Source organism: Parambassis ranga, chromosome 7 (assembly GCF_900634625.1).
Source record: "Parambassis ranga chromosome 7, fParRan2.1, whole genome shotgun sequence".
Lineage (NCBI taxonomy): Eukaryota > Metazoa > Chordata > Actinopteri > Ambassidae > Parambassis > Parambassis ranga.
Genome location: NC_041028.1, coordinates 16,335,335 through 16,347,802, shown reverse-complemented (window position 1 = coordinate 16,347,802; position 12,468 = coordinate 16,335,335). Strand labels below are relative to the sequence as shown.

General features: G+C 41.0%; 1 protein-coding gene across 1 annotated transcript; it reads right to left on the bottom strand.

The window, feature by feature from the left end:
- Nucleotides 1-484: 484 nt before the first annotated feature.
- slc26a6.2 (solute carrier family 26 member 6, tandem duplicate 2) lies at nt 485-11,827 on the bottom strand. Its single transcript, XM_028410573.1, has 20 exons — nt 11,384-11,827; nt 11,124-11,264; nt 10,464-10,603; nt 10,235-10,345; nt 8,487-8,662; nt 8,136-8,300; nt 7,677-7,829; nt 7,507-7,589; nt 7,231-7,378; nt 7,042-7,155; nt 6,461-6,538; nt 6,279-6,374; nt 5,833-5,939; nt 5,454-5,523; nt 4,574-4,666; nt 3,155-3,268; nt 2,873-3,019; nt 2,662-2,716; nt 2,014-2,138; nt 485-928 (listed from the first exon to the last, which is right to left on the bottom strand). The coding sequence occupies exons 2-20, from the start codon at nt 11,249-11,251 to the stop codon at nt 905-907; spliced, it is 2,127 nt and encodes a 708-aa protein (XP_028266374.1). The 5' UTR covers nt 11,252-11,264; nt 11,384-11,827; the 3' UTR covers nt 485-904.
- Between the last annotated feature and the right edge of the window lie 641 nt (nt 11,828-12,468).

Below are 12,468 nucleotides of genomic sequence, written 5' to 3'. Positions count from 1 at the left end.
CACAAACGCTAGGGGGGGCTGGCTCAATCAATCCCCAAGATTCTGGTCCCAATTGATAAGTTTTTGTTTACTGTCAACTCTACAGGGGTTATTGCTTTGAGTGACAGGTGGTTCGCCCGCCCAGCTCAGCTCCACTTGTGCTCACCCACCCTCTTTTTGTCCATATTTGGAGTTTTGGTGGGCTGTGATGGGCACCAACATGGCGATGGTCAGACCATCCCAGAGCCTCCCACCGGGCCTCAACACAGCTCTCGACACAAACAGGTTGTCCATAGTTTCGTCATACATGGGTGACACTTTTCCACCACATTTTCTTCAATTTGTCAATTTTTGCTGAATAATGATTGACACAGTAAATATGTTGTTTTTATATGAGGTTGTATTTGCTTAATACTACGATCAAATGATTTTTAGTGTCTTTTTACACACACAAAAAGCATGAAATTAAAAAAAGGGAGTAGTAACTTTTGAACATAACTGCACTTTATTAATCCTCTACAGAGGTTCCCTTTGAGAAATGTATGCTCCAGCAGTAAAACAACATAAGTTTACAGTTGAAAGTTACAAAGTAAAAAGAAGTACCCAACATAAACACCCATCAAACAACACATCAAACACACCAATTCTCTCTGTGTCTATTTTGTATAACATGCATATCACAGACTATACTGATCAACTCTGGCACAGAAAGAGTGGTTTTCACTTACACATAACAGTAACAATGACTTAGTTTACAGTATTGATTGAAAAAGGCACCACCAGATCCATATTTGGATTAAATATGAGGTACAATAACCATGCCTGTGACAGACATGAGTTCCATATTATGTGAAGCTCGCTGGATTAAATCCTCCTACGGACGGAGTGTCTGTCACATCTTTATAACCATCGTTCCTCTCTGGACTCAGAAATATGTCGCTGTCAGCTCCTGTGGTACATGAGAGATCAAAGCAAAGCAAAGTCTTTCATTAATCCCCCCCAAAAAAACTTCAATGAGTGTAATTAAATAGTACCATGAACTACAGACTGGCTTTTCCATCCAGCCTTTTCCTTTAGACAGTTTCCACACAAATTTATATTCACATGTAAAACGTATGAAGGCAATTACACAAGACTGCCAGCATGTTACAGTGTGTGTGTGTGTGTGTGTGTGTGTATGTGATCTTTTGCATGCTTCTCTTGACACTTTTCATGCTCTACCAATCCACTGTATAACTGAAACTGCGTGTGTGTGTGGGAGCTCCCATGAGTAGGCTTTGTTCCTGAACATTATATTGTATTCACTGGCCATCAGTCATTGTTATATTTCCTCTTTTGGAGTGAAAACATGAAGTCACGTACACAAAGAAAAACAAAAGCATACACACTGCCCAAATATAGTAACTCTGACAGATATTACTTTAAAGATATATGGATGTGTGTGTGTATGATTGTGGGACACATTTGGTATCTAAGGACTAAGACACAAATCTGTTTCGAGGACAGTTATGATTCTGAGTAAGGTTGAGCTTCTTTAATATGTAAATGTGCAACCATTGTTACACACACACACACATCTAAAGTTCACTTGATATACAGTGTTTTCTTTTTTGATGAATACAAAACCACAACTTTTAAAGGCAGAATATGTAATGGGAAGTATCAAAGATCAACACTAGGTGGCAGCACTTTGGCTGAAAGTCGTGTTTCCGCCTCTTCCTTCCTGCACTACCACCACCTCCATCTTATCCCTCAATAAATACAACACATTCAATCTTTGCCTAAAGCATCCTCACACATGCTGGAACAGGTCGATGACCAGTAAATCCAAAAATCTGACGTTTGAGGTAATATGCTAAGCTAAAGGTCTGTTTTCCAAGAATTTGCAGCATTTTCATGGCCTCCACTGTAACCACTCCCATTCTGACTAGATGTTTTTACATGTACTACATTCTGACAACCACTAGAGGTCGCTACTTACGTCAGCTCGTCGCTACACATATGATTGTATGTATGTCGGAGTGCTCGTATTACCTTTTGGCTCTGGTCCCCTGCAGACTCACAGTGTAGAACGGCGTCATGGACCGAGGCGAAGACACAGGACTTTGTGACTTTGTCATTAAAGAATCCTCCCGTCTGGAGGTTGTCCAGCACGCCAGCTAGACACAGACACAGAGGTGTGAAGAAAAAAGTTGAAAGAAAATGAGGGAAACAGAGAAACAGAGGAGAAATGAAAGGCGGAGAAATAACAAGATTGGCAGGAGAGCTCATTATTGTGATTCCCGGCTATATAAACATATTTTACAGACCCCATGTGAGTCCAAATAATAAATATATATTCTCATTAGAGGCAATCAACTCAGAGTGGGATAATTAGTGCTGCTGATCCTGTGAATTATTACATTGTTTCTTCTTCCTTTTCAGGAGATTCTTTCTGTTCCTATCCAACAGTGTAATATACAACTGAAACATATCAGCTTTGGACTTTCTTCACAGTAATGTTACAATAACATCAGCAAACAGCTAAAACAACATCCTGTGTTATTAAATGAACTCCAGCTGTGCGTGGCCGAGCCGATCAGGAGTGTAAGAGTACACACATTTACTGTAAGTTCTATTAAATGGCTTTAAAACACTGATTCACAGAGGGCCTGTGGTGGACTGTGTCAGGGCTGGACTTACACTGACATCCAGCGAGGACCACCTCAATGCCAATTTCTCCGTAGTCTCTCCGAATCTGAAACAAAAGACGAAGGACGGCCTTATCAGTCTGAAAATTCTATTCAAAAAAATGCCTGAGAAGGTGAAAGACGAGGGAAGGGACAGAGGGACGGATGGACATTTGTCGTTAGATTGGCAGGGCAAAGGGATTTCTTAACATGTGCTTTCATACACTTCGCAGCGTCTTGACTCCCACAGTGTCCAGGAAGTTGACAGGGCTGAGGTCGAGGACAATGGTTCTTGGCAGCGAGGGGTCAGGCTCAGCAGCCATCTCAATAACGGCAACGTCCTTCTGCTGCTCCCTCTCCGACTCATTGTCCTGGGTTAGACGGAGACACAACACAGAGGAGATTCATCTTTCAGGAGGCGTCAAGAGGTCAAAGCACCAACAAGGTCTGAAGAATTCTTCTTCACTGATGCTAAAATGGATCTTTCTCTCTGTGGTTCTCCTCACCGCGTCCTCGCCGCCCCTCTTGCGAGCTTTCTTGGCGTTTTTCTTTTCGTGCCTCTTCCTTTTGGCCTCCAGCTTCTTCTTCGCTGACAGGAGCTTTGTAATATCGATGCCAGACTGAAACAAAAACAGCCAATCATGATCAATCAATGAATAATTAATCATATTGTTACAATCATTTCATGAGGAGAGGTAAAAAAAATTTGATTCCGACTTTATGGGCCAATTTTCAAAAAAAAAATTCATTTTTAAAAAATTATTATTATCATGTTTATGCTGACTCAGGTCCATTGACCCTAAACAGACAAACATAGTCTAGGGTCTGCATATGGAACACTTTTAATGCCAGTTTACTTCCTGCTTCTTCTTCATATAAAATAATGTTTAACAACATTGTATCTCAGTGGATTTTATAATCTCATTATAACATATAAAATGGTCATGTGAGAGGTTAAATCACCTATGTCATGGCTGTTCCAAGGTTATAATTTAAAATCCTAATGTATTGATGCAAGTTGTTTATACATTGATATCAAGCCCTGCTTATCTGCATCAGCAACAGGTAGGAAGTGATCAATGTTAAATGTGTCCATTTTCTTTATGAATGCAAAGCACAGAAGTCGGTTATGATGATTTGTAATAATCCACCAGTTGTCTGTCAGTATACTGACATCCACTGTTAGTTTCTGTCAGTAACACCGAGCAGCAGTGCTCCTAATTTAACAGAGAACCTTCCAGCATTTGTTTCATCTCCACGTGTGAAGCAGAAACATCCTGGTGCTGATTTGTTCACGTTGTAACAAACCTGCAGTCTGTCAGACTATGTATGCATAAAAGACCAGAAAGAAAAGCGGGCGACCCCGACGCTTTGACATTTTAACGAATGAGACGTTCTATTATCTCCCTTTCTTATTCACTCTCTGGCTCCTCTTCTTCTCCTTTCTCATCATTCCTCCACCTTCCACTCAATACGTCTTCACATTTACCCCCAAAGAGACATGACAGGACAGAAGGAGGAGGAGGAAGAAGAGTGTGTGTGTGTGTGTGTTGGGAGGGGGGGGGGTAGCAGGATGACATTTAGAACAATGTCTGTCGGCTGTGATGTGCGAAGTGGTGACATGCCAGGCCAGTCATTAGTGTGTCAGAAATGATGTTTGTAAGAGAGATGTTAATTGCATGAAAACTGCGAAAGGAGTCACTAGAGTTCTGTGTGTGTGTAGCCTTTCAAATCTGGGTCTGTGTGTCTCTTATGCTGCGTCTCCTGTGTCTGATACTGTGTTTTTTTTTTGTGGGGGGGGGGGGGGGGGGGGCTCCATATTAATGCATTTCTCAGTTCCCTGTGATGAGTGTTATTTTTAGACAGAGGAGCTGTGCCATTACTTTGCAGGAGAGCTGTTAAAGGAAGTCATTGTGTGTCCTCACCTTGTCTCCCAGGGCTTCTTGGTACATTTCAGCATTGGCAAAGTACAGGGTGGCAGAGGAGCGGAAGATCAAAATACCCGGCAACTTTTTAACCTGAAATCAGATAATGGTGTTTACACAGAGTGCCACAAATCAGAGCGAAGTAAACAGGCTTTGAGCTGCAGTCAAATCTGGGACATTTTCAGTAAAAAAACACGTGAATTGATGCTGCGTATATACAGAATTACAAGTCATTAAATAATATATTGGTTTATATGCTTTATTGTTTATGTTATGGCTGGAAGCTATATGTGTTTTAGACTGTTGGTTCTTGTAAATTAAAGGATGAAAACTGACATAGCTTAACTACTAATCTGTTGTTGAGTGGGATGTTATGGCCACACTGTTGCACAGTGAGCAAAGGTGGAGCCATGTCCATCTGTATATACAGTCTGGTCAAATGATGGTGGTGGAGGTGATGATTTTGTATCAGAAAGGTCAAAGGTCAGCTTCATTTTGTCATTAAAAATCATTCAATTCTTTCAATATTTACTACTTCTGCGTTAGGAGAGATAAAAATGTAATGTAAAACTTTACTTATTATGGAAAGCCACAAGGCTGTAATTTTAGTTTCAGAGATTATTAAGAAATTATTAGTGAGCAATGTGTTGTATTTCTTATTTTCTTTCTTTAATTATTGAGATGTGATACTCAAAATTCTCTGGTAGAACAGCAGCAACTGATTGGATCAGTATCTGGCTGAACATCTCTCATCTTACAACTATTTCTCTTTGAAGATCGGTCAAATAACAGTTGAATATCAATAATAAAATTGAAAGTAGGAACAGTAAACTCAAATTTGTCATATTAAAATGTGCATGCAGATCAGTAATCATCTTACCCGGCTGTAGTCCTCCATTGGCTTGTAAACATCAGTGTCTGGGATCTGCCCCAGTATGGAATATTTAGGACTGAAAAAAGACACAAAGAAGTGTGAGAACAGGGGGGGCAGCCACACACACAAAGTGGTCAACACATGCACAGTAAAAAAAAAACAGTTCCTTTGTTATTTTTGTTTAGCTGCACATCGACAACAACAAAGACACACACATGCCATTCACAAAACATGCATTCGGTCACTTTATTGCATTGTTCATTGCTTATAGTGAAGATGGTTGCATGCATTTACAAAGGGGTCGGCAAGGAGCTTTACAGTTCTAACTTCTGTGGGTCTTTATTTAAGAGGGAGTGCAATTTTTAGGTTAAAAACAAATTCTTACCGCTGAGTCCTGAAGATGACAGTAAGCATGGAGAAAGCAATGGCAGCAGCCAGGCCTAGGTCAGGGTTAAAGAGCAAAGTGAGGATGAAGGTGGCCACCCAGATGACCTGCAGGGAGAGATAGAGAGTCGGCTTGAAATGAAATGGAAATGTTGTTCTCCATCATTTCAGTCTGTATTTACACAAATTAAATTAGCCAATTAGCTCTTGTGCGCATGTAAACACAAACAAACGTAACTGCGAAGCAGAAAGTAGCAGTTCAAACTACAGGAAGTCACAGATATCATCAGGAATGTAGCTGTTAGCATTAGATTGCTAATGTTTACAAAGTAGGTCCCTAAAGGAAGCACTGTTTATTGTGTAAGATGCCAAAGATGAAAAATGACATGCAGCAGAACAAATCTAATGTCTGTAATGATCTTGTTGTCGACTTTTAATTACGCTCACCATGTCTACTTTGTTGCTCTTCCACAGGGCAGGGATGTCTAAGAATTGCTTCATCATCCCATGGAGGTTGACGTAGATGATGGCAGCCAACACTGCCTGCAAAATGAGGAATTTATAATGCAAAGAATGTGAATGTGATATTTGTTGGTCTAAACACGCACACACACACACACACACAGTACCTTGGGTAGGTCTTCAAAGAGCCTTCCGATCCATAGTGTGATGAAAAGGATAACTACAGCTGATAAAGCCCCAGCAACCTGCAGTAGAAGCAGGGAACACAGAGACATGAATAAAGGAAGCCATTGGTGCATGCTTATAAATCAGGCCTCTGTAATAGAATTCAGCTGATGATGATGTTGTCAGGCGGGATCAGTTTAGCCTTTGAGTAAATTGGCATGTGTGTAGGTGGAGTCTGAGGATGTGAGGAAAGCTCAATAGCCTAAGTGTTTTTAATGATGCTGCTTATCAGAGTAATGTTAGCATGAAGAAAACTCATAAGAGAGACACAAAGTAGCTTAAAAACTGTACTACTAAAAATCATCAGGTTGGTTACTTCACAAGCTGAAATCGGCAAGTTAGCCCCTTTAGCAGGTGTGGATTAACAACAACAAAAAATAAAGTGTGGGACCTAAAATTGAACTTTAGGGAACACCACAAGTTATTTATTAGAAAATTTAAAGTACGATAGCTGATACATTGGTAAGTGGATTTATTGTTCATTGTAATGCATCAATGCCTTTCTCTGTGCAGTCATACCGACCTGTGTTTTTCCTCCTGTGCTCTCCTGCACCAGACTTCGAGACATGGAGCAGCTGACGGCAAAACACTGGAAAATTCCTCCGACGGAGTTACTCAAACCCAGGGCGATTAGTTCCTATGCAGTGAAAGAGAGACGATTTATACACAGTGCACAAACCATCAGTTAATTATTGTGTTGTCACCTTCCTACCTGGTTGCTGTCCACCTTGTATCCATATTTTAGGGCAAAGATTCGTCCCAGAGAAATAGCGATACCATAACCAACCACAGAGAGCGCAAAGGCATCGCCGATCATCTGACCGAACAGAGAGGCGACTGGCAGAACAGGTGGCTGGAGGCTGGTGTACAGGGCCAAAGCCGAAGTCTTAATACAAACCTGACTCTTCATATATTATGAGTGAACACAAATTCTTGTACATCTCTGTGTGTGTGTGTGTGTGTGTGTGTGTGTGTGTGTGTAACTGACCCTGAAGGAATCAATCCCACCACATCCACTCCATATTTGTCCACCAAGTTCACCTGCCCGGAGATCACTGTAGCAACAATGATCTGCAGGAACAGACGATAATCACTGCGTGATGCTGTCCATCGACTGTATTGGTGGTGCACTTACTGTATGGAATCCTATGTACTTACACCGAGCAGTTCCACAGGTATAGGAACAGGTAGTTTTTTACTCAAGTATGAATTGAGCTCCTTAGCCAGGATGAGTCCAACGATGGCAACGATGCTGACGACAAGAGTGCCGATGTTTGTGTTTGGGATGAGATAGCACACGTCCACCACAGTCTATGAAACAGGAGTGTGATGAGCAACTTTTCTGTGTTTATTACTTTGTACTTTTTACATCTAGTTAAAAAATAAAAATAAATATAATACAATACAGTCAATCATCAATCATTAAGGCATACATAGGCAAATAGGATGACAATATAGAGCTGTGTATCATCTGCATACAAGTTTATGCTGTGCTGGCTGATAACTATACCTCGGGAGAGCACATCAAGTGGGAGATAGGAGTTTGAGACTGGACTTGAACCAAACTTGTAGTAAAGGTAGGATAATTGTGTCTCCTGCTTCAAAGGGAATGCTTACAAATATCAAGGCGAAGGGTCCACTGTATCTCTTAGGGTGGATGCCAAAGGTGTACTTGAGCTGCGACACGATGACATGGATGGCAGCTCCTGTGGTATAACCCCGGACCAGTGGCTCAGACAGGTAGGTCACCATAAAACCAAACTGGACCAGTCCGAGTAGAATCTGTATGCATCAGTTTGAGAACCAAAGTGAGTAATCAATGAGAAGGACACCATTCACTTTAGATTGATCGATAACTTGTTGAAATTGATCCTATAAAGTTTGAAAGCCTTTGTTGACATGTACAGGCAGATCCTAAAGAGCTTTGACTTCTAGACACAACAATTGCAGTATCTCTGTTATTTTTACCTGAAATAATCCAGAGAGGAAGGTGACAGCTGCTGCTACTTTGATCCTTTCTGCATCACGAGCCCCAAGGTTAACTATACTGCTGTTGGTCACGTTATCCCAAATCATGAAGTCTGAATCTGGAGCCAGTCGCTCTGTCACGCCTCCTATCATCACACTCATCACTGCGTATGTTCCTGAAGAAAAAGGACAAAGATACAATTAAAAAATAAGCTGTGATGGAAAAATTAAAATAACATAGAAAACTAGGACATTTTAAAATCAACAATAATACAAATGTATGATTTTTAACGCCTAACCAAAGTGAGGCTGAGATATGAAGTGACAACACCTGCAGTTCTCTCTGTGACCTTTGGGGGGGCTGGCTCCAAAAGTGAGTCCACACCCATAGCAGAAATAAACATGTTTTTAGCGTGGTTGAGGTGGTTAACACTGTCCCCTCACAACAAGAAGGTTCCCGGTTCGATTGTGACTAGGACCTTTCTGTGTGGAGTTTGCACGTTCTCCCTGTTACTCCTCCGGTTACTCATTCTAAAAAGACGTGCTTGTTAGTTCAATTGGTGACTCTAAATTGCCTTTAGGAGTGAGTGTGAATGTGAATGGTTGTTTGTGTATGTTGCCCTGCAATGGTGACCCCCGCCTCTCACCCGTTAATAGCTGGGATAGGCTTCACCCCTCTGTGACCCTGCACTGCAGGACGAAGTGGGTTCAGATGATGGATGGATAGATAGCATGGTTTAAAAATATATATTGCAGGTTGATACATTTTTATACAACTCACTACTTTTCCATAATCATTATTGAGTGAGAGGTGGGCGATCACTTCTTTGCCTGTATGGGGAGTTTAGATGGATGATGGTGACAATCAGAGCCTCCCACAGAGACTCAAACTGGTTCTTTGGAAGCCTGCTGGTGGCCATGATGCCCATATTTATATACAGTCTAAGCCTAGTGTGATCACAAGAAATTAAAAGCAGATGTTATGCTAAACAAACAGGACGTCAACATTGTCACCTGTCACCTTTGACAGGACAAACTCTTTGAGGTACCTGCTTTTGTGTGTGCCAAAATCTTGCATGTTCATGTCAACCATAGACTTTATTCTGGGCTTTACCCTATGAATATATTACAATAATATTTCTGGCTGCAAGTGTCCTGCGATGTGTTTAAATGTAATGTTGAAAAAATTACATCTAGCAACCAGATTTTCAACTACTGTCATTCGAATTAGACGCACCCACGTGCACACACCCATACAGAGTCTTTATAGCAGATTAGCTTGTGGTTAGTCAGACTGTTTAAACCTTTGTGCCACCTCCTCTTGTGTGTTTGAACCCTGCTGTGCTGAGGTGTTTGGACACTAAAAGACTTCTCTTAACATTCTATTGAATCTGCGAAGCTTCCCCAAAAATGTAAACTTGTAACAGAATCTTTTGTCATCTAGCATGTTGCACAAGTGGGACGTGGAAACAGGAAGCTTGCATTGTGCAAAAAAAAATGAGAACGGTCTTTTAGTTGTAAATCAGGAAGTGTGCCTTTAAGGCCTGCTGTGTTTGCATAGGTACAGGAAAGGCAGTGTTTTGTTTTTTTTACTTTGGTTATGCCCTTTAATTAAACGGCACCAAGGAATCTCTGTCTGATCCCATAAATTTCCTATTTCCTATTTTCAAAGGGGCCAGTAGTGAGTTAATCCAGAATGAATGTGATGTTTATTTTTGTGAGATCTTTAGTTTTTTTGAGAAGCTTACCAACTGAGATATGCTTAGACGTGCCAAAGATGAAGTAGATGAGGACTGGGTAGAAGGAGGCGTACAGACCATAGACCGGAGGAACAGATGCCAGCAAAGCATAGGCCATACCTGCACAGAGCAAAAAGAGGAATGTGATTGCCAAAGAGAGAGAGAGAAAGAGAGATAGGAGTAAGCTTTAAAATAAGCTCTTTGTTAATCTCCCCTCTTTCCCATCCTCCCATCTCACCTTGCGGCAGCTGCATGATCCCCACACTGAGTCCAGAGATCAGATCACCGAGGGCGTCTTCTTTGAAGGAATAACGAGGCAGCCATGATGCAAGAGGGACGCTACTCAGCAGGCAGCTCTTCATCCTTGGACCAGAACACCTGAGTTTGTGGGACAGAAGAAGATGATAGAGAAAGAAACTATTGCCTTGTAGTTTACAGTCATGACCTTTGTTGACCTTTGGTAAAGTCATCAGCTTGTCTTTTTGTTCAACAAAACATTAACTAGAGAACAAATCTATCTTCTATCTCAGACAGGACATGCTTTTAATTTACATTAGATGGACAAAAGTATGTGGACACCCAGCCACTGTTGTGTTTGATTCACTGTCTAGCCGGTCAATAACTTGCTGAATGCTGATGAGGTCAGGACAGAGAAGTACTTCTACACCAAAGTGGGAGACCACATGACTTTGTCCACTGCTTTGTCCATAAAATGTCAAAATACATAGAATGAATAATGTAAACAATCATGAGCTGCAGATCTAGTAGACCAGCTATATTTGTCCGTTAACTTTTGGTCACATGGTGTCATGTACTCGCTGTCTGTTTTGTGCTTTCAGTGTAAAATAAAACATATAAGACAAGGAATTGCTGAATATAAGTGAAGTAGGAGCTTTACCTCATTGATTTTTTGACCTTCTCACACAGTGATGTCTTTGAGTCAGACTTCTCTGCCATCTCATCCACTGCTGCTTCATCCAGAATCTCTCTCTGGACATTGTAGTTTACTTGTCTTCTCTCCGCCATTGCTAAATGCTAACTGCAACATTCCAAAAACAAACAAAACAAACAAAACAAAAAAATGCAGATCTTATTAGTAATGAGTGGCATTACATGTTACAAATCAGTCACTGTATGAATGCTATTGACGCTAATCACCTTGGCGTGTTTGCATTTATATAACAAAAGAAAATCCAGACTCCAGCATCCAAGCTTGTTTTGAAGCCCAGATTCCACCAAATCCCAGAGAAAAAAATATAAAAAAGTTGTTTGCTCCAGCTGTGTTTCCTTTTTTAAGAAAAATGTCCATCTAAATTTATCAACAGCTTCTTGTACCACCCTTGTTACAAGAAATGATTACCTAGGCATCAAGCTGCATCTGCTGTAGAGTTTTCCCTCAGATCCAAGTGGCTCCGGTAGCTACCAAACAACAAGATGTGATTGCGTTTTTGTTGTGACAAAGGTTGAGTTTTTAGATTAGATTTAGAAGATGACACAGAAAAACTCCCCCCCCTTCTCGCTCTCTCTCGCTCTCTCTCTCTCTCTCTCTCTCTCTGAGGATGCCAGTGCTGTGTCTCCTAACTGCTGCCCCTTGAGAAGAGAAGTCTATCTGGACACTGCTGTGAGAAGTGAGGGCAAAGTTCTTAACTGTTCGTGCAGTGCGATGAGAACAGAACAGAAAGGGCTGTTTTATCATTGACAGACTGAGTTTGTTCACAGATTATGTTGTTATTGTTGTAGCTGTTTATTTTATTACACCTTGGAATAATCCTGCACATATGTAATCCAGCATGACTGTGTGTGTTTTTTTTTATTTTTCTTTACTCAGTGTTTTTTTTTCTTTTATCTTGTATCTGCAGGTGATTAGATTAGTCTGCCGGGGTTGTTCTTGTTCATTTATCATTACACCACAGGAGCGTTGAGAAGAGGCCTGTTCAATCACCGAAGTGAAATTATTGACAGAATGTGGAACAAACAGCTATACGACCTGCAGTGATGTGTCACGCCACATTTCACAATTCAGGGGTATAAATCTATTAGCGAGATATTAAAGGTATCAGGGTGTGTTCTGCCATTTATTGGTGCTGATTGTGTGTTTTAGCTGACATGATCTTTCCTTCATTCCTGCACTTTTGCCAAATTGTAATTTATTTTGTCTTGCTGCAGCTCATGCCTTTATTCACCCCCCCTCTCCTCCACCCCTACCCCCATACCTTTGCAGAATTTACTTGTGTAACCCGTGT

What these genes read in the sequence shown, in the direction of transcription:
- slc26a6.2 (XM_028410573.1), bottom strand. Translation starts at nt 11,251, where the DNA reads ATGGCGGAGAGAAGACAAGTAAACTACAATGTCCAGAGAGAGATTCTG. An exon ending in GACCCTTCGCCTTGATATTT is followed by an intron (nt 7,830 to 8,135) that starts GTAAGCATTCCC and finishes CCTGTTTCATAG; the next exon opens with ACTGTGGTGGACGTGTGCTA. An exon ending in CAGGGGACCAGAGCCAAAAG is followed by an intron (nt 929 to 2,013) that starts GTAATACGAGCA and finishes CATGTACCACAG; the next exon opens with GAGCTGACAGCGACATATTT.